Source organism: Calliphora vicina, chromosome 3, assembly GCF_958450345.1.
Source record: "Calliphora vicina chromosome 3, idCalVici1.1, whole genome shotgun sequence".
NCBI classification, from domain to species: Eukaryota; Metazoa; Arthropoda; class Insecta; order Diptera; family Calliphoridae; genus Calliphora; species Calliphora vicina.
In genome coordinates this window covers 4,061,312-4,082,264 of record NC_088782.1, presented here as the reverse complement: position 1 = coordinate 4,082,264, position 20,953 = coordinate 4,061,312, and the positions used below count along the sequence as shown (strand labels likewise).

The 20,953-nt window shown below is 30.1% G+C and overlaps 1 protein-coding gene across 1 annotated transcript in view; it reads right to left on the bottom strand.

Annotated features, from left to right (window-relative positions):
• Positions 1–2,153: 2,153 nt before the first annotated feature.
• LOC135954278 (uncharacterized) overlaps positions 2,154–20,953 on the bottom strand; it is a 47,652-nt gene continuing 28,852 nt past the window's right edge. Inside the window, 4 exon segments of the mRNA XM_065504381.1 lie at positions 2,154–3,090; positions 5,355–5,550; positions 5,653–5,860; positions 6,718–6,879. Of these exon segments, the coding sequence (XP_065360453.1) occupies positions 2,193–3,090; positions 5,355–5,550; positions 5,653–5,860; positions 6,718–6,879 (1,464 nt within the window). The 3' untranslated portion in view covers positions 2,154–2,192.

Genomic DNA, 20,953 nt, shown 5'->3' with positions numbered 1-20,953 from the left:
CATATATAAGATAGTAAGGTGGACCTACAGTGGCTCAAATTCAGAAAAAAATATTTTTTAACCCGAATTTTTTTTTTTCACCAAAATTTTTTTCGCTAAATATTAAAAAACTAAAAAAAAAATTTATAAAAACTATTTTTTTTTTAATAAAAATGAAAAAACAACTTTGGAAAAAAAATTTTGTTTACCTAAAAATATTTAAAATTTTTATTTTGAAGTATAATTTGGCACAGCCGAATATAGCTCTCTGACTTGTTTGATTAAAAGTGTTAACATGAAAGCAAAATTTCTAGTTTTATAATTGGTCAATTCACAAGGTCTCGTATCATGTCATATTATAATGTCCTAATATTTCACAATGGTTTTTATTGCTTTTCAAGCAAAAAAATTCCTAAAGATAATACTATTCGGTATGCTATGTTTAGTTTGTTATCGTAATCAACCAGCTGAGACCTGTGCCGAATGCATAAGAGTCGGTTAAGCCGGACTGCAGAGTCATGATATAGTAGGACTTTATGACTGATAAGACCCCTTGCGAATTGACCAAATATTTAGAAGCTTGTTTGTTCTATTGTGATTGTTAAAAATGTAATACATTATGGGGTTATGGGTGGGTAACCTTTAATAAATGGTACCAAATATGTTGGCAACATTTTGTGTCAGACGCGGAAACGCCATAAATACTTTTTAGTTTTTACATTCGTACGAATTTGATATCTGTGACATACCTAAATGAATACTTTTTTGTTTGTTTTCTATTTGCAAAATTTAATAAATTATATTAGTTGTTAATACAAGTAAATAAATGTATAAATTAATGAAATACTAAAAAAATAAAAATTTCTTGAGAATTTTTTTAGAACGGAAGGAGAGAGAAATGTCAATGAAAAAAATACTCTCTTTTCACACATATGCGTGATACAATAACAAAATACATGGCAATACATTCTCATCAATTAGGTTTTTGACAACAGACTTAGGGTTTTGACTTTCAGTTACCTATCTAGTTGTCATCTATGGCCTATTAGTTAAATACTTATGTATGTGGAATGTTTCCTTTGTATTGTCAACCACTGTATATGAGGAGCCGCAAAACAAAAGGTATTTTTTCGAATTTTTTTACAAATTGATTTTTTGGTATTTTTCTAAATTTCCTAAATAATTCTATAAAATAATTTTCAAAAAAGTACCTTTTGTTCTGCGGCTCCTCATATGTACTATCATAAGAATAAGCAACAGCACAAAAATACTAGGGTTCCCTTCCTCTGCGAAATATTTTCTCGTAACAGTTATTTGTCAATAGACTGCGTTTTAAATAATTGGATATGGCTCTAAATATTATAAATATCTTTAAAATGTATGTTCTGAAACCAAAAAAAATATCAATTCTAAAATAATAAAAACATACACATTATAACATCTCAGAACAAAATTAATTTTAAATAAATGTATGGTAACATTTCGAAATAAAAATTATGGATATTTATAATAATTTAAAGTAATTTGAACAAGACTGGCAACTATTAACTCTGGCGTGTTTGCCATCCTTGATTTGAAGCCATATTCGTATAATTTTGTTATAAAAAAAACCGAAAAATACCTTATAATTTAAACAAAATAATTTAAAACTTTAGTTTATGATAATCTCTTAATCACTTCAAAATGCCACCATCATCGCTACTTTTTTGTCACAAAGTGTATGTAGGTAAATTTAGTAAATCTCTAGGAATATATTTTTTTTAGTTTTGTAAATTATTTCTGTCTTTATATTTCATCACTTATTTTACAAAATAATCGCTGAGCTGTATGTTAATGTTATCTTTTCTATGTATGTATATTATTCTTTTAATTAGTAATCTATAATTATATAAAACTATAACTTTTTTGTTGTTGTTAAGACTGCATTAATAAAATAAATGTAGTAAAATTTTTACAATCTACACATACCAATTTTTTAGATTTTTGTTTGTTAATAAGTTTGTTTGTGTTTTGTTTTATTTTGTTCCTTATAAATTGATAATTATCGTAGTGAATAATAGAAGATACTTAATAATTGTGTGTTATAAACTATTGGAATAAATTTTAATATAATTTGGTTCTGATAACAAGACAAACAAGCAAGAATACGAATACAAATACGAATACAAATACGAGTACGAGTACGCATACGAGCACAACACATAGAAATGAAATCACAATATTGTCGTTACAGTTATGGATTTACCTTCGGCATTAATTTGTACTTCCTTTTCCGTTCGAATTTTATTTACAAAGCTCTCCACGCTGGGCGGTTTGCTCAAGTCAATTGGCGGTATGTCTTCATCGTAGTCCTCCTCCAATTCAGGCTCGATTTGTTCCTCGACATCGATGATCGAGGAGGGCTCCTCAAAGTCGATCGAGTGTGTGTGTGAGGGTGGGAAATAGTGTGGCTGCTTTTTGGAAGATGATGGCCCCGGCATATAGATGATACCATCATCTGTATCATCGTCCACATCTAAAGCTTTGGGTACCATGGGTTGGTGCTGCTGCTGCTGTTGCGGTGTTTGTTGGTGAAGATGATGATGCATATGATGGTGATGTGGATGCGAATGATGTGAATGTTGATGTTGCTGGTGTGGATGTGGTTGTGGTTGTGTCTGGTGAGGTGGTTGCCCCAGTTCGTTCATATTGTGGCCATAACTAGCCGCATAGCCCGAACCATTTTGATAAGGATTTGCTGTTTTGATATATGAATTGCGACAACTGCCGCCGCAGTTCATATGATTCTCAGCATCTCCCCCATTAGCGCCATAACAGTGTCCCCTATGCATCGAACCCGTTTCACCATATTTCTGTAGTGAATGGCCAACGGTGCCTTGGAAGCCTTGTTGCCCACTACCAGAGTGGGCAATTGACTGCTATATGTGTGAGTGGGATCTTGCAATTGAAAGTGAATATGGGCTAATGTCTTTTTGTATTTTCATTGTGTCATAAATGGGAAATTCGCAGCATAAAATGAATTTCAATGCAGCCGGTACCTCGACGTATACAGATGGTGGTACAGGTATCAGTGGCGATGTGGACGCTTTATATTTTCGATATTCCAGTTGACTACAACAAATGGGGATATTATAAAGAAGTAAAAATATTAATTAAACCGTGTTTATAGGTAAATTTCCAATGTTGGTTAATGGAAGTTTTTTTTTTTAATAAAATTTATTTTTATATAAATCACTTTTCTAAATACTAATTACTACAATTTATTGCAAAACTACATAACTAATTATATGTAGGAACGGGACAGAATACAGAGTTTGACAGGGGAAAGGGACAGGACAATAGATTGGTTAATGGGTTGGGTTTAAGGCGAATGGAGACAGGACGAAATATGAATACGAGTATAAAAGACAAACATGTTGGACAGTCACTGAGTGAGAGTTACTCAGAGTGAGAAGTGTAAATGTTCCTGATTGCATTAGAAGCGAGTTTTTACGAACAGCGCAACCAAAATCAAATAATTAAGCCAGAAAGAGAAGTAGAGATCTACAATTGGAAGTTAAGCCAGAGAGATAGAGAAGAATAGTTAGTTTTTTACATATATTCCACATGTTATACAGATATGAATCAGCTGGTTTCAATAATATAAAATAAACAAAATAAATAAATGCATTGGAGTCTAAATTTATAATATTTATCATTTATTTACATAGTTTTTAAACTCTCAGACTTCAAATTTACAGTAAACCTTGAAACAACTTCCCCAGTCAAATTTGTTGGACTTGTTCCAAAATCACATGAACTAATGAACCAACCACTTCCTAGAACCGATTCTAGAACCCGTCTGAATTAATTGCAATATCATTAGTTCTGGTTCCAGAACTGTTATTTAATATAATGATAAAAATAATACAATTTCGAACAACTAGTTCCAAGTTGGACAATTTCGAACAAAAATCAATGATGGAAGAACTAATTATAGAATCATTCTTAAGAAGAGGTGTTAGTTATTTAATGCTTTCATAGAACTATTTCCGGAAAGATTGTTGTAAATAGAACTGACTTCGTAGAACTTGCGAAGGTGATTTATCTAACTGTCATTCCGTTCCGTTTGGGTCAATGATTGGATCAAGGGTCTAAAGTATAGGGCAACTGAGAGTAAGCTGAAAGTAAAAATAATAACTCACTGTCAAACCAGATTCAGATTTTTTTACCTTCATCGCCAAATTGTACGTTCGAAATCGGAAAAAATAATTAAATTTTAATTTCTTAAAATTAATGCTCTAAAAAAGTAGCCAAAAATCTCCAACACTGGTTTTGACTTCTATAAATATCTAAATATAAAGACTTTTTCTTAAGATTGAGCTGAGAATGTATCATTAGGGGGCAAATGCATATTTTTTCTTGAACATCCAAATATCATGTAGACCAATTATCTATCCGAATCGTACATTTTGCTGTAAAATGGCATCGCTTTGTTAGACCATATTTTTGCATATTTTATTAATAACACTGTGTGTAATTTTTTAAGTCATGGAAATATAACCATATATGGACACCACTACTTGATAAAAGACCAAAAAAAACGACCAGTTTTGCCCAAAGTCATGGACTTTTTTTATGATTTGGGATTAACTACAAAACTGTACCTAAGATCTCAGTAAACAACCTTCTAGAACATATGAACTTCCTAGGAACGTTTCATAATACCATTTAGGTAGCGCTTAGAATAATGCATATTGTGTTATATTAATGCATATTTATATGCATATTATACAAGTTTTAATTATTTTAGGTTAGGTTTTTTGTCTCTCAGTAACGCTTCTATGTATATTTTATTCTATGGTATAAAGCATGGTAGAACCAACCAGGTACAATTATTAGGGAGAGTTTTCAATATTTACCCCTACAACGTCAAATAACGCATTTACTCTCATCACTTTTTATTTTGTTTTCGCAATGTTTTGCACGTTATATTAAAACTAACACATATTTATTTAGAACAAATTTAATTTGAATTGAATATTTCACGAAAAAAAGTAAAAAGTTTAATTAATTTATTTTTGTATTAGACATTTCGTTTTGTTTTTTTCTAATTTTCTTTTGTTTGACGTTATAGGGAATGTATAATTGAGAACGTACTTTTTAATAATTGTACCTTGCTTGTTCTGCCATGGTATAAAGTAAATCTTCATTTAATACAAAACTAATCATTGATAATTTGTTTACAAAAAAAAATAAAAAAATAAAAATTTGATAAATATTTACATTCATGACATTTTGTAATAAACTACAAGCAATCATACTTGGAATAGTTACCTACTACATGTGCATTAAAGTAATACATACATATTGATAAGGATTCCAGAAGAACTTACTCTTTATATTTCTCATCCGCTGATCTTTCTCTTAAAGGAATACCCGATAAAAACAATATTATAAATGTAGTAAATATGGGTGAGGCAATTGCCACCCATTCGTGTCCAGAAATGACATTGAGTGATATTGCAAAAATACCCCACCATATAACCACCTCACCAAAATAATTCGGATGTCTAGACACTCTCCACAGACCTAAGATACAATAAAACAATATTACAGAAAGAAAAACCCATTGAAAACATTTATGTAGCTTTTACAGTTTGCCAAAAATTATATTTAATTGGCCGCACTCACCGTCATTGCAAAATTTTCCTTGATTGGCAGGATCCTGACGAAATGAAAATTTCTGCAAATCCGCATATGTTTCAGCCAACAAGCCCACTATAAACATACCCGTACCAGTTGAATCCAATGTTGTCATTGTTTTGGGAGCATTTGGCTGAGAATGACGTGGGGAATTGATAATAATGACGGGTAATGAAACGATATATACCCAAACAGCCTGCAAAATTTAATTAAAATTCACATTATGAGACATTTCTGTTTCAATTAAGTTACACACATACAATGGATGAATGGATGGATGGATGGATGATGATGTGGGGAAAAATGAGAAAAGGTTATACTACTATGTAGTTGTTATAAGTACATTCATGGCTGCTTCCTTCATTCAGTTGTTCATTTGTTCATTCATTTACTCACTCACTAACTCATTAAATTGTTGTTTAAGTCACTTTCTCATATACAACATGCACATGCATGCTTCCACGTACAGATGAATGTGTGTTCCATATGTAAATTAATTTTACGTACTTCTATTTCATATGGGAATTTTCATATGCAGCTGCAAAGTAAACCATGCATTTACTTCTTGATTTTTGCAGCATTTGGGTGTTGGAATAATCAAGGAGTTGGTTAATTAAGAGTCTAGGATCTAAATGAAGTCTCTTTAGGGTTTATATTTTTTTCCAGATAACAAATAAAGTTTCTTTCACGCCTAACCCCCTGTCTATATCTAATAAATTTGTATCATGATAAAGGACAAAATGGTTGGCAAGATACAAAATTATCAGTTATAGTCTCCATTTATTAGTATTATTGTTTTGTTATGACAAAATTGACAACAAACGTCATTAACTGTTATGATAAATATTTGTCAAGTATAGACAGGGGATAAGAATTTAGTGGCATTTTTCTGGGAATAGTCACACAAAATATCGCACTAATAATGTGGTCTTTGGGACATCATCAATTTACTCTAAATTGTTTTTGCATACGAAATTTCCCATATATGAATGTACCTACATAGAAACCTAAACAATGTGGAAGGTCATGACAATGAATGGTTATGTTACGTACCTGAAATGTCCAAAATACAGCATATCTAATAATATTTCGACGTGTATCATCGAATTGTTTATCTCGTCCCAGTTTAACAATGCGATATAGTAAATAACCAGATAGACGGGCGCCCCAAAGGCACACAAATAAAGTGACCATCAACTGACGACTATCGTAGGCCTGTAAATGAACAAAATAAAAAAATACCAAATTCTATATTAACACATGTTTGTAGTTTTGTATATCAAACAAATGTACTATATACATTTGCATATGAAAGCGAGTATGTATGTAAATAATCCCACATATTTTTGTATGAATGATAATACCCAGTAGTTCTAGGAGCCTGTCCCGAACTAGTGATTCTACCTATCTTGACTAGGGTGAAAGCAAGTTAAGAAAAAATAAATCAAAACTTAAAAAAACACCCCATTCCAAGGTTTTTTGTGGATTGAGGTGGTTAGTTTATTAACCACCTTGGCGGTAGGAATTTTTTTGAAATAATTTTGACTAAATTTTCTGACCAAACAAACTAAATAGCTAATTAAAACTGAATTCGATGAACAATAAACACTCTTTTTTATTGAATGCGTGAACTGCGGTTTACAATATTTTCAAATTAATATAGATAGATATTTATTTAAATAAAACATAAACGACGACTTCAAAAAGTATAATTGTTTAGCAAAATGCCAATAGATGCCAATAAACTATGTTTTAAAGACTATCAGCCCAATTATGAATAAAAAATTCAGCGGGAGTTTGTTCCCCGGGAGTTTTTTCCCACTGAATTTGAATATGAATAATGAGAAAAGGGAAAAAACTCCCGTGGAATTTTTATTCATAATTGGGCTGTATGGAAAAGGTGGTTAGTAAAGTGACCACTAAACCACAAAGAGTTAAGTGACTAGTTATTTTAACACATGCATGTCCTAAGCAGGGTTAGATATAGTCAGTTACCTTACTACCTACCTAACTGGAAACTTGTTCAGCTACATAACTAGTTATTTTAACGTGTACAGGTGCTAATTGCACACAAATCTCACAGACTGTCCACTTTTTTAAAGGACTCCACTCTAGGTTACTTAGAGACTCGAAAGTGACAATATGTTTATATCATGAAAATTATATCAATAGTGATTTTGCCCATCATTTAGGCTGACAACTAGGTACATATGTAACTAGCTACGTGACTATTATTTTAATACGTACATGTCCTAAGCTGGGAATTGACCATTTGGATTACAATGAGCCTGTCTTATAGCTGATTCAAAGTAGTCAACGCATTGGATTCACATACCGGTTACGTTACTTAACTGGTCAGCTAACTGATTAATTGACCTCAAATAGTTAAAAAGACATCTTCAGTCCAATAACCGATTGTTTTAAACAAACCTTCCTGTGAAAAGTCTCCAATACATTACTTCTGGTGGGTAAAATAACTACTTTCTAAAGTACAATGCGTTTAAAATGAATATAATCTAGGTTACTTAGAGACACTAAAGTGACTACACGATAGGTAGTCACATTGGATGTCAGTAAACTTAAGCAAAAAGAAAATAAACTTTATGAGAATTATATGAACACAATTTGTACGAAATACTCACAAAGAAGTGCTGTACAAAATAAACGTTTAAAGTGACTACACTCTAGATTACTTACATTACATTACTTACAATCAACAATTTTGTTGTACCCAACAAAATTTGAAAATTTAAGTCAAATCGGAAATCCAAAAAATTGGATTTAAATAATTTGTTTGCTAAATTGTTTTTATCAAATATTAATTTTAACATTGTCTTCTTCTAATGAAAATAAATTAAACCTAAGACTAGAGACTAAGTAAGAGAGTAGAGAGAAAAAACAAATCGTCCATTTTCCAATTTTTACAGGAGTCACAAAAAACGTTTTGCAGTTTTGTTACTTATCTATCTTCTATATGTATATATATAAAAATGAAATGGTCCATGTATGTAATGGCATCACGTGAGAACGGCTGGAGCGATTTGGCTGATTTTTTTTTATTCGATTCGAAATTTTTAGGAGATGGTTTGTAAAGAAAAAAAATTAAAAAATTCCAGGTAAAACTCGGATTTTTTTTTTGAGTCCAGTCGACTGTAATTAAAAAGCAACCTAAAGTATGCAATACAAATTTAGATATTTTATTTGCAAATAAATAAGAACAGGCAGGTGTATGTGGGTTGGAGAAACTTGAAAACTAACATTAGTAAATGCTACGGGGTGAAGCCGGGTCGGGGCGGTCAGCTAGTTTGGTATGATTTTGTCCCGGAAATGAAAAATACTAAAAGCAAAAGGAGAATCTCTGTCTAATATAAATCAGAAAATCCATAGAAAATGTCACTTCTTTTCAAGAGATTTTGGTGGAACAACCTAATAAACGTTAACATGGTTGTTTTACATACATGTTGATATGCATGTGTACTCGTATGCATTTATATCATACATTCTTGTTTATACTCAAACATTATTTCTGTCAACTATAGCCGGGATTTAAAATCCAAAGGCCTTATGCAAGGCCTTCCTTTAAATCCAATTCTCATTCCAACTGAACAACTCATATATCCCTTGTGAAATATACGATAATCTATTACAACTTGCCTTCGTTTAGGAGTAAATAAGAATATGTTGATTTTCTTGATCTTTACTTTTCTTAGCAGCAATTCTGAAATCATTGCAAAGACTTGGACAAAACCAACATATTACGGAATGTCTGCAAAAACGGCTTTTACCTTTCTTAAAACAGAACAGAACAGAGTACCTTCATATTTCTGGCACCGATTTGGCTTTATGCCACTATGAAAAAAAGGCCCTTGAGTTAAATTCAAACAATAATGTAAATTGTGTACCATGGGCGGCAAATCCACCCAGCTGTCCAGAACTTCGGCCTGTGAAAAGGTATTGGGATCTTGTAAAAAAATAATTTAAGATCACGGGAGAGATATACCAGGACATGTCCGATTTTAAGCGTCAGTGCACGCAGAGAAAAACTATAGTTTTGCTGTAACCATTTCAACATTTTCACAAGTTTTTTAACAATAATTATTTATATGATTGTGGTAACCATAATATGGTTAATTTACGATTCACATGATTGTATCAATCATATATATGGTTACAGTAAACAAATATATGTTTATGACCCCTCACAGGGGGTTCCAGGGGGTGTGCCACTAGCATGGGTTAGTAGGCCCTCCAAAGTAAATGGGGTACGATCTCACATTTAGACTCGGTTGGGGCACTTTAAATGATTTGACCTTTGGGTCAAAATAAGGAACATCAGAATTCATTTTAGAGGTATGGTTCCTTTTACAAAGTTTCTTATTTTAATCCCTAGAGTACGATTTTCCTTGTCACTTGGGCGATTTGGAACTCAAATTTATTGCACAGAGAAAACAGATTCGTAATACCAACCGAATTTGTTGCCAATCGAATGATTCTATCTTAGAGACCGAATTTTACAGTTGTGACTACAATATTTTGTAAAGGATAACTAAAGTTTGTTTTCCTCAACTGAAATTCATCTTTATCAACTGACTTTCTGTTGTTAGAACCGAAAAATTCTATGTGTGCAACCGAATCATTCGATTGGCAACAAATTCGGTTGCTATCACGAATCTGTTTTCTCTGTGTGAGTTTTCTAAATAAGGCCATTTAGAAGGCCTTTTTACTCCTACTTTTCACCGCTGGGTTAGCACAAGATGCGGGGGTTTTTGGTTGGTTGGTATTGGCGTTGGTGGTATCATGAAATAACAATAAAGACAAAACGGCAATAAGCTGTTCCACAACAACAACAAGAACTGTCTCTGTAAGCTATTCTGTTTTGTTTCTTTTTTTTTGTCAAGAAAATAACAATAAAAAAAAGCCAGAGAAAAACTACAATTTAAAAGTGTTAAACATGCAGTGTTTCTTTTTTTATTGCCAAACAATTTGGTCAATATTGTCCATGATGGTTAATTGTTAAGGTTGTTTGTTGTGTTGTGTTGTTTTTATTATTTTTGTTTCATATTTAATTTTAATTATTGTCCTTTTGAGGATTACAGCCAATTTATTGATACATCCATATCAATACGTGTTTTTTTTTTTTTTTTTTGTTTTTGTTCACTTCATTAAAAATGTATAAAAATTACGTGTTAAAACAGATTGTCGAGAAAAAAATAAATATGGTTTGTTCATGGTTAATATTGGTTGGGGGTTAAAAACACTTTCGTATTTATTGCATGTGACTGCATTGTTTTTGTTGTTAATATGTATGTAAATATTCCAAATTCCAAAAATGTATCTTGCGTTTTAATGCACTATTTGTCAAAGGATTTGTATTAAGTATATAAATATAAACATATGGCTTTTGTCAACTCGTGTAAGCGGGCAGGATTAAAATATTTTAAAATCATTATTAGAAACAGTTAGGTTACACAATTGTTCGTGTTTTTGTTTTAATAATTTTTATTCGATAACACAGTGATACAAAAATTAACGAAAAAATATACAGGGATTTTCATATAGCAATTATCAGGCCTGTCACAGAATTCCATTCCGATCGAGAAAAAGTAAAACGAAAATTTCTTTCTGTTTTCAAAGTGGAATTGATATTTCTTTGTAATTATTTGTTTTTCTAAAATTTTTAATCAATTTCTGTACTTGTGTTTTAATATATAAAAAACTATTTCAAATAAAAATTTGAAATCCAGAATTATTAACTATTTTTGGAATTAATAAATTACACGGATTCTAAAGAACCTAAAACGAAATCGATCGGAATAAAAACTATGGAATTGAGACCATTCTAAACAAAATGTGTGACAGTCCAGTATGTTATGTTGGAGTCTATAGCGTACTGAAATTCATATGTTTAGTTTTTCTCGTTCATTTCGTTTTAGAGAAGTTCTTTAGAAATTAATAAATTAAAAATAGTTTCTTTTGTTTGGCAGATATGAGTTTTACCTTTTAAACAGAAAGATATTTGTAAAAATCGATTGGAAAATGGCTGAGTTACGGTAGTTTCAAATCAGGATGTTTTTCTAAAAAAAAGAATAGGAACTCGCCATTTGTATGAATAAACCGAAAAAGTGGAAAAACATGTTATCACAAAATTAAGCATAACTCATTAATTTTTTAATCGATTTTTACTTAATTATATGTTTTGGAAAGTTACTTTAATATGATGAGCAAGGTAGAGCGTAGAAGAACATGAACATTTTTGAAAAGTTACGTTTTTCGAAACTCAAATCACCGTAACTCAGCCACTTTCTAATCGATTTTCAAAAATATATATCTTTTAAATAAAATAAACAACATACATATGATTTTTGAAGTTGTAACTTTATAAATATCGTTATTTCATTCACTACATTTGATAAGGAAAAACGTACTAAACGAAGTGAGAACCTCTGCATATTTTTGTTGTGGCATACTGTTAATTTAAAAATTGGATAATTGAAAATTATTCGATTAAACGAATGGTTTGATTATTTAATGTTTAGTTTAATAGTTAGTTTTTCTATTCCACAATTTCCAATTTCAAAATCTTATTGGATAAAATCTTGATGAAATACAAATGTAGGTGATTTGGGAGTTTATCAAAATTTAACTGATTGAACACCCTAATTATAATCCATTTACATATGAGATAAAATATTGTTTCATTTGTTTGGCTGTAAAAAATCTACAAACCAAACAAAAACCAAATTACTAAAATCAGATATAGTTCCATGTTTCGCAAAACGTTTTGTTTTTAAATTTTGCATAAATTTGTTTTATTCATTGTTTTTTATTTTAATTTGAGAAATTTTTGTTTAAATGCAAAATACATATTTGCATTTCTCCAAAACACTGAAAGAAATAACAGTGTAATTTGAAATTTATTGATAATTTTACAAATCTGATAAAATTATATATGTTGGGCAAAATTTCATTATGAACATGATTTTGGTTTCTTATAAAAGGCGTTAATCTGTTTGTGTTCCGCTTTAAGGTCTTATATTCTATGCTCCCCACCACTAATGTCCCTTCTTTCGATTGGCAATTAATAACATTTCCTATCGTGGGATAAGGTGTTTATGATTGCATTCAAGCTAAATACTTTAACACAGCTAAATTATCCGATTTCAATAAAATTTGTTTAGGATAATTTATTGTTCGATTATATTATAATTGCAACCATAATTGAAAGTGATTCTGAGACGAAAGGAATTATAAAATGTTATAACTAAAGGCTGTGACAAATAATAAGCAAAAAAGCTTTATTAATATCTTACATATTTGGGTTAGAAAAATACATTGTAAAATACGTGTCAAAATTACTACTTCTGAACAGCACAAACCATCTCTCGCACGTTGAAACCGATTATAAGCTTTGGTTAAGCTGGGTTTCCGCACACACCGTAATCGGGGCCGATAAAGAAAACGTTGGTGTTCGTCACCGTCTCGTTTCTGAATTGTTTTCGTTTCAGTTGGGTGCGTTGCGGCATAAAACAGAAACGAAATTATTTTTTAAGTTGTCATTTGGAAATTAAATAGAATTTCATTAGGTCTGTTCATTTACTTTCCCAGTAAATACTTGCAACGAGAGAATAAAATCAAAATTTACAAAATTACTCTCTTAAAATCTTAAAAATAGTAAAAAGTAAATGAACGCTTTTCCAGTAACAATTGTTTTATACACACAATTTTCATATTTTCTCATTTCACATTTTCTTCAATTTTATTGAAAATTCTTTTTTTTATATTTTTTCACCACAAAAATAAAATTGAAAATAAATAAACAATAACACAAAACATATGAAATATAAGCTGCTAACTATTACGAGTTCAATATAGAACTTGTAATAGTTTGCAACGAGAGACCACTCTCTAAAATTTATACGCTCTTGAATTTTTCTCTACTTGCAAGTTTTTTAAGTTAATGAACGCTTTTCCAGTAACAATTGTTACTAACTAGCAGTGTTGCCGTTTTGGTTATTTATAACCAAAATTGGTTATTTTTTTTCCTGATGTGTACATGTGTATTTATTTTTCATTTTGGTTATTTTTATATTATAACGATATTGTATATATACACCAATATAAGGTGTACTCCAAAAAAAAGTTTTACATCGGTTTGTGTTAATCCCTGTTGTAGGTGTATAATTTTTCATAAACTAATTATATTTCAAGCCTTTTGAAATGATATCAAAATATGTGAGAACGAATAATTATTTTAAAAGATATTTACAATTTTTGAGATTTAGGGATGTAAATAAGGTCATAATATTGGTTTAATTACACAGGAGAAAATAAATTTTGGTGACGGAAATTTCAACTAGGTTTTGTACGAGGTTCAGTACAATGTTAAACATGTTTTTTTCCAGTCAGCTCGCGTTTTCGAAATATCGCGGTTTTTATATTCACATTACATACCCTTTTTTGGCATTTTTCTTATAAATTTTGGGTAATTCAGCTTAGAATATGAAATTTTTTTTAGCATTAAACTGGTCTACGTAAACATATGTTTCTTTAGAGTATAATAATTCTGGTGTATGTTTTGGAATATTTGTCTGATATTTCAAGAATGTTGAAATTGACTCTTTTTGCTTTATTCTCACTAAAATGTTATATTCCAAAAATGATAACAAAAATAAAAATTTAACACTTCACATTCAAGTGAACATAGTTTTTAATTAAAATGAAAAATTAATTTAAAATGTACTGAAATATTTGGATAATATCCCGAAATTTTACATCCTAAAAAACATTTTTATTATAAATTAATTCTTTAGGTAATTTAAATCTAACTGCGGCAATAGAAATTTGACTTTTTTATTTACGTGATATACAAAAGTTGAAAACATGACGTTTCCAATACCTTTTTTTTGGTTATTTTTTTAGCATTTTGGTTATTTTTTTAAACAAACTTGGTTACAAATATTTTGAGGTTGTGGCAACACTGCTAACTAGTAACAACTTTTAGTTATTGAACATAGCTATTATTTTTAACAAAATCTATTATTTTTTCCTCTTCCAATAAAGAAAATTTATTTTTTTTATTCATTTAGATTTTCTTTAAATTTTAAATAAAAAAATAATTCAAATAATTTCGTTCCTACAGCACCGAAAAAACCCTACTTGAAGTAGTTTTCGTTCCGGCCCCAAATGATAGGTTTTTCGTTACTGATCGGTACCGTTTCGTTCCCAATTTTCGTTGCCGACTTCTGAGACGAACTTTTTTTCGGTGCAAATGTATGGAATTTCGTTTTCGGTGCCGATTACGGTGTATGCGGAAACGTAGCTTTAGCAATCGGTGTGCTTCAGCGGCACTTTTCAAATTAAAGAAGTTAAGCAAAACTTTCCGCATATGACGCCTTGTTGGTACAAAATTCGACATTTTCGAAGCAAAAAAAAATTTTGTTTACACCATAAGTTCAATAACTAATGGAGTTTTCTTTTCTGGCATAAATAATGTCTTTATTCTGCCTTTAACCCTTCTTTTGTGTTCTTTTCTGACAAAAAATGTAATTTGGTAAGCGTTTAACATATTCTTTTCAAATCATGTTGCCCTAAAAGCCCGAAAATATGCTACTTGTTTCAGCCTCAATTTTATCAATAGGTTTGAAATGCAGCACTTTTTAAACAGTTTTTCTTGTTATTGTTTTTAAAGTTTGTTTGTGTTAATGAAATAGTTTTTGTATTTTTTGATTCCTAAAATGTTCCTCTATTGATTTGAGAACATTCCAAACTACTTAATCAAAATATTGTTAGATAATTTCCTTCCATTTTTACTCAATATGTTTTAAACATTTCCATGTCGAGAATTATTTTCTAGAGTTCATATTTTAATTACGAGAATTGTTTGTTTTAACAAACCTAAGGCTGCTTTTTTTTCTTGGTTAAATTCCAATACCATGTTTTAACCTTAAAATTATTTAAATAGGTTTTATTATCATGAGATTTTGGTTATTTTTCTACCACACAATTGTTATTGTTTTTAAATGTACTCTGATCAGCCAAAAAATATAAAAAGCTTATGCAAATTTAACCATTTTTCACATTAAACGTAAAATTTTATTTGCGAGGAAATGATAAATAAAAGTTTTAAATTTATATTTATTATTAATATTATACAAATTTAATTAAATTTATAAAACTTTTAATGTACATACAAATGTATAATCGTATGTAAATACATATGAACTTGTACAATGACTTTGCTTTAATGAATAATGAAATTGACGTAAAATTTCTAAAATGTTTCCTTGAAAATATTTCATTGTATATATTTTGCACTCTCTTCTAAATATGTACTTAACTTTAAAATAAAATTTTAATAAACACATTATAAATAAAAAAAAATGTTATATTTGGATTTTCTGTGTTTTGGTTTGGTTAGTAATTGGTTTTACTATGAATAAACAATTTTCTTAAACAAATGCACGCAATTAGTGGCGATGGTGGCTAGACGCCACTGAATGTTCCAGATGCAAGTGTTTTTATAAGCGAATACTCATGTTTGAGTGAATGCTAATTGCAGTTGACGTATTAGTGTAAACAATTGCTCTTCTACGATATCAACATTTAAATGGCATTCACAGTCATAAGCGTTTTATAGCGGAATGAAAGTGAACTTAAAATTGACATAGAGACGTTATGTTAACAAGAAAGGTTAAAAGTTAGCGTAAAGTCACGGCAACAAGAGAAATTGGTTAAAGGTCCGCAAAATCGATTTTTTATACATATATCTCTGTTATGGTAGGTATAGGCCACACAATGTTTTGACATTTAATATCTTGAGGACAGACTGGAGATTTATGGTGACTTTTAACATCTTATTTTTCTTTCCGAAATTCAGTAATTTTTGTGTCTAATTTCGCCATTTCCAATTGTATTTCACAATATTAAAATTAAATTTTACAGAAACTTCTATTTATATTTCAGAATTTTTCAAAGTTATTTCAGAAACATAAAAATCTAATACAGTGCACATAGGTCTGGCGACCCACTTTTTTTGGCCAAAACTAAAATATTCACTTATATACATAAATTCATACAAATGATACAATTAATAACAAAAAACATAATTTTTTTTAAGTTTTTAATAATTTAATTTTTTTTTTGTTTTTTACTTCCACTCTGCCAAATTCTGAGTAAATCACAATTTTTGAAGTAAAAGTATCCTGAAACAAAAATTGATTTCTTAAAAATAAGCAAAAACTAGCAGAAAGTTATGGATGATTCCTAAGCACAAAATATCACTGTAATTTTGTGCGTTTTTGGTTCGTTGAAATCGGTTGAAATTATGTATGTTATATACATTATATAATTATGAGTAAATCACAATTTTTGAAGTAAAAGTATCCTGAAACAAAAATTGATTTCTTCAAAATAAGCAAAAACTAGCAGAAAGTTATTGATGATTCGTAAGCACAAAATATCACTGTAATTTTGTGCGTTTTTGGTTGGTTGAAATCGGTTGAAATTATATAAGTTATATACTATTTTTTTTTTATAAAAAGTTAAAATCACTGATTTTTAGGTTATGAAAGTTTTTTATGTAATTTCTTATTACCATAATTTTTATTGAATATTTCACTATTAAAAATTTAACTACTTTCCATCGTCATTAATATCCATAACTAACTGACTTAAAAAGTTTATTTATTTTCGTGTAATATGTGACTCAAAGAAAACAAAAAATTACACCACGTGTTTCAGTTTACCACTGCACTTAAAACATTGAACTTTCTCCCTTCATAGAATAACGGTTAATTGAAGTTTGTAAAAACAAAATATTTTTTTTGTTTATCTGAAGTGTTTGCTACTACATCCTAACAACAAATATAGGAAAAAGAGTTTTGAGTTTTGGCCAAAAAATGTGGTTCGCCAGACCTATGTGCAGTGGGTTACAAAACAATGGAAACTTTTCAAAATATTCAGAATCCAAACAAATTCTTAAGGAATTTTTATTTCATTAAGACCGAAAGAAAGAAGAAAATGTAAAAAATAATTATTTGAAAGATCAATACATGGCATTAACCATGGTGTAATGATATACAAGGTGACATTAATCAAACAGCTGATTATTTTTTTGCTCGAGTTTGTTTACAACTTCAATCTTGTCAAAATTTTTTTTTGCTGTAGTTTGTATACATTATGTCAGTTGTTTTTGACACTATAAAAGTTATTTGTTTTTGTATTGTTGTATTTGTTGCCGTAACGCATACACCTTATAATCATTACGCCATGGCATTAACATTGGGAAATGATTTCGGGTATTTAGAGGCTGTTCTTGTGAAATCGCATTATGGACGTCCAATTTTGGGACACTTTTTCGAGCATTGCTGCCATATGTCGGGAATAACACGAACAATGTTGGCTTCCAAGGCGTAATTGTTGCAGTGACATTTCTGGTAATCAAGTTATCGCAAATTTCAATAAAATGGATCAATATCATCCATATTATCAAACAAATAAGAAATAAGTTGATAAACGGCGTGTAAACTGCACCAAACGTTGCATTTTTCTGTATGTAATAGAGTCTGTAGTGTATGTTGTGGATAACAAAACCGTTAAGCCAAAAATGCTCCAATTTTGAGATAAAATATCGGGTGAGTTTCTAACTGCTCTAGAGCGAAACGATGACTGAGAAAATTTTGATAATTTGGTAAAGATTTTTACAAAAATTAGACTCAGTATTTTATTGGATAGCCCTTGTTTTTTTATTACTGCTTCACAGAGACTATGCATTGAAACAATTAACAATTCTTTGAAATATTTTGCTATCCCCTGATAAAGCTTTCTTCTTTTGAGCTTTTGATTTCGTATTTTGCGATCAACAATTTCCCATAAGTTTTCTATAGGATTGAGATCTGGTGATTGGACAAAACACGTAATTCATTGGATTGTAACGACTCTGTTAGAACCCTTGAGATTTCAACCACTTCTTTCTAAATAGTTTTTAACAGGTACTCGCTTCAAACGTATCAGTTGTGTTCGGTACAGGTTCCATGTAATGTTCTGACCAAATTTCAGTAGCTCATAATAGATTGTACCCTTTTGCTTTGGTGTCGATTCGGCTTGTTGGCTGGTCTTCACATACGATCTTTTACGCTTCAGGTTATCGTATTGAATCCATTTTTTATCGCGTGATAAAAGAGCAAAAAAAGACCCATGTCTCCCAGTTTAGCCCAAAGTCATGCACTTTTTTATGGGCCCCCAAAGATTTGGGGGTGATAAAAGTGATAATTTTCTCAGGCTCATTTCTTGCAAGCAGTTCAGAATTTTGATTTACTCTCTGAGGCAAAGTTGTAGCCCATGTCATAAAGAAAACTAATTGTGAACATATAAAATCAAAAAAACTTCATCTTCAAAATCAAAATCGCAAAAAACTTTAAAAAATTCGATTTTTTTAACTTTTTTCCTCTGTTCAGGTCCATAGGTAGCAAACCTTTCAAAATTCAAGGAAACAATCAACCACAAAAATGTATCTAAGATTTCAATAAACAACTTTCTAGAACATATGAACTACGTAGGAATGATTTTTAATACCGTTTTGGTAGGTCAATATAAGTTAGTAAGAAAGGAATTAAGTCTTTTGGGTAATAAATTATTATAAACTAAAGCATACTTTTAGGCAGCTATAAAAAATTTATTTCGAAGATTTTTGCGATTTTGTTCTTGAAGATAAAGTTTTTTTGATTTTATATTTTCTTTTTGACAAGGACTACAACTTTGTAGCCCTTGTATACCGAACTGTTTGCAAGATATGAGCCTGAGAAAATGATCGCTTTTTTGCAAAAGTTACACCGATGCCCCAAATCTTTGGGGGCCCAAAAAAAGTGCATGACTTTGGGCAAAACTGGGAGACACGAGTCTTTTTTTTGGTCTTTTATCATGTACTGGTGTCCGTATTTGGTTATATTTCCATGACTTAAAAAATTACACACAGTGAAATCAAAGTTATTCCCCTTCCTTTTTATTACGAAGACATTATGTGTTTTGCTCAAGGTGAGTTACAGATTGAAAAAGTTAAAAAGGTAACGGTATCGCTAATTTGAATTATCTCAGTAACAGTATTTGCGTTATTTCGATAACTTTATATTAATGATAACAGTAATTTCGGTCTGGCTTAAATGTTTAATAGAGTTTTAAATAAGATTACATTTTATAATCTGTAGATTAGAATTTTCATAAATTAAAATTATTTATAGATAGTATGTAGAGGTAACTGTATTTCGGTAATGATAGCTTAGCGGTAACGGTCGTCAAGCTGATAGCGTGATTTACTTTGGTTTCTTTCTTGAATGAAGCCAGTCGAATGTACTCTTTTATGAACTACGCGTGGTATGAGTAATATTTTTCTGAATATCTAGTATACGCCGCAGGTTTTGAAGACAATTTCAAATGTCATATTATGGCTGACTAAGTTTTTCCTCATTTTTCATAGACTGTGAGTACCCATACATTTTTATGAATGACGATTTTGCGGCAAATGAAATAGAAATAAAAGTGATATGATCGAAAACAATGTTTTCGTTTTTAATTTTATTTTATTTTTTTTTGTGGTAAATCCAATGTAAACAAAATTCCATTTGGTGTTAAATACGTTTCGTTTTGTACTCGTAATCCAAATTGAAATTCAAATGCAAATTCATGTTTTTTTTTTTAACTCAATTTTTATAATTTACAAACAATATGGTAAATAGTTTTGGCTTTTCTAAATGGCTGGTGAGGAATGTACAGACAGACATAATATAAACTTTTTACACTTTCACCTTTGCTAAAAAAGGAAAAGTTTTCTATAGATATAATCACAGAAATGACTGTTTGGTTTATTCAATAAAAACTTTATTTTTACAATTATTTGTTCGTTTGTGTTCAAATTCAAGGACCCGCCTCTACAATACAATACAATATATGTATGTATACAAAAGTACTATTGTGTAAATATAAATATGTATGTATGTATGTGTGATCTTTCAAAGACAACCGCAAAATTTGAAACGTTTACAAGTACTTTAAAAATGATTTAAGGTTAATTTTCTTTTTTCATTTTGAACGTCATTTTGTAATTCATAAATTCTTTAAGTGTGTGTATAAATTTCTATTGATTTTTTAATTACATTTTATACAAAGAAAGGACTAAAAAGATTTCAAGTTGTCCGTGAAAACGATTCAAGTAGTTCTAGTAGCAGCCGCCAGCTTACAACAACCTCTACAACCAACTAATTACACTGAACGACATGTCGGTGTTTTTTTTTTTGTG